A 1,594-nucleotide genomic window follows, 5' to 3' on the forward strand; every position below is an offset into this window, starting at 1 on the left:
TCCATTTCTGCCAATACATCCTAATGAATGTCACACACACTGGACCTTTAATTAGAGCTTGAGAGAGCTTATGTGAATACCTCCCCTGATGTCATAAAAAAGAAACCCTCAGGAAAAAATAGCATGCAGATTTAACTAAATTGATAGTAAAATGAGATGTGTCAGGATCTGTCATCAAAATCTCACTCAGGCTAGCTAACTAGTCGGAGGAAGAGTGGTTATTTTATTCAACTTTTTCTAGAATTTCATTTTGCCCTTACCAATACTTAACTAGTTGTTCTGACATTGCTTTTATTTGATGCTGAGGCAGTGCCAGCAAGCATACCACTACGCACAATCGAACAGGACCGCAGTCAATATTACGACCTGATAAATTACCAAGGTGAATCAACACCTTTCTGACACAGTCTCAACAAAAAGCTGAAGGGAAACCAGAACGTCAGACTTCTGTTTCAGGATGTTAACTACAAAAACCGCTGTTATACCACATTAACACTGCTATGGGAATGGACTTGTCGATGTAGGGCTCCAACTCCAATAGCAAGTGTCTTTAAGATAGGAAACCCCACAAACATGTTTTAGTTCGCGTAGTCTGAAAAGTTTGGACTTCAGTAGATTTTACAGGTACCTGTAATTTTGTCCACAACTTGTACATTTTGGTTTTTGGATTGTGAAAAAGTGTTTATTTGCATGTATTTGGACAAGAGTGATTCAAATATTACTAACTGGGTCTAAACATAATCTTTATAAATAAGCCCGGGAGGCCATGGGGAATGTAAGACTTTCGTCTTGTGGTGGATTCACCTACCCGAGTGATGTTCTGAATCCGGAAGAGACGGATGATCACGTCATCGTCGGCTGTCCTGGACAGAAGTTCCACCGTCATCGGCCCAAACTGCTGCAACCCCGGTTCAGGCCAGTACTGCAGACAGGGCTGAGCAGAGGAGAGGAGAGGAAGACAGACAGGGTAACAGGAGAGAGGAGGTCATTAGCCCACACTTGCTAGAGGCAGGACAAATCATTATGTCAGCAGCCAGTGATGGTGAAGCCCAGTAACAAGACACCTGAGTATTGACAGCAGAGACAATTAGCCTAAATGACAATGATTATCTACAAATAGCAAGCGTAAATTAAATGAGCAAAAAAACAACCTGCTCGTCACCGGGAACAATCCTTCACATAAGCTGCGGTCACCTAGCTTGAATTATTCATGAGTCCAAATCATTACCATTAGCACATTATAAATTAATGGAGCAGGAGACCTTGGCTATGCCTGGGAGAGATAAACAGGAAGTTAGCTGAGAGGTGGGTGCACGCAAAAACACCAAGGTCTCCCATCACTGCCACTGCACCCCCCCCCAGCCGACAGGTGGGAGGAAAAAAACGCAGGGGAGCGTTGTTGTCACGCTGATGTGTGTTGCGGTGACTTTGGGGTCGAGGGGACCCCTGGAGGAGGAAGTGATAATGCGTTTCACAATGACAGAAGGGTATTAACAGGTGACATTGGGCAGGAGAGGAGATAAATATTTATACATTCAGACAGGAGACAGGCAGCTCCAACTCAGGAGGGCAAACTGAGTGTGTGTGTGTGTGT

The 1,594-nt window shown here is 44.0% G+C and overlaps 1 protein-coding gene across 1 annotated transcript in view; it reads right to left on the minus strand.

Moving 5' to 3' along the window:
• ptprua (protein tyrosine phosphatase receptor type Ua) overlaps nt 1-1,594 on the minus strand; it is a 196,749-nt gene that overhangs the window by 6,298 nt on the left and 188,857 nt on the right. Inside the window, 1 exon segment of the mRNA XM_035681751.1 lies at nt 809-934. Within this exon segment, the coding sequence (XP_035537644.1) occupies nt 809-934 (126 nt within the window).

This window comes from Morone saxatilis, unplaced genomic scaffold (genome assembly GCF_004916995.1).
Source record: "Morone saxatilis isolate NCDOM2014 unplaced genomic scaffold, NCSU_SB_2.0 Contig9, whole genome shotgun sequence".
NCBI lineage: Eukaryota > Metazoa > Chordata > Actinopteri > Moronidae > Morone > Morone saxatilis.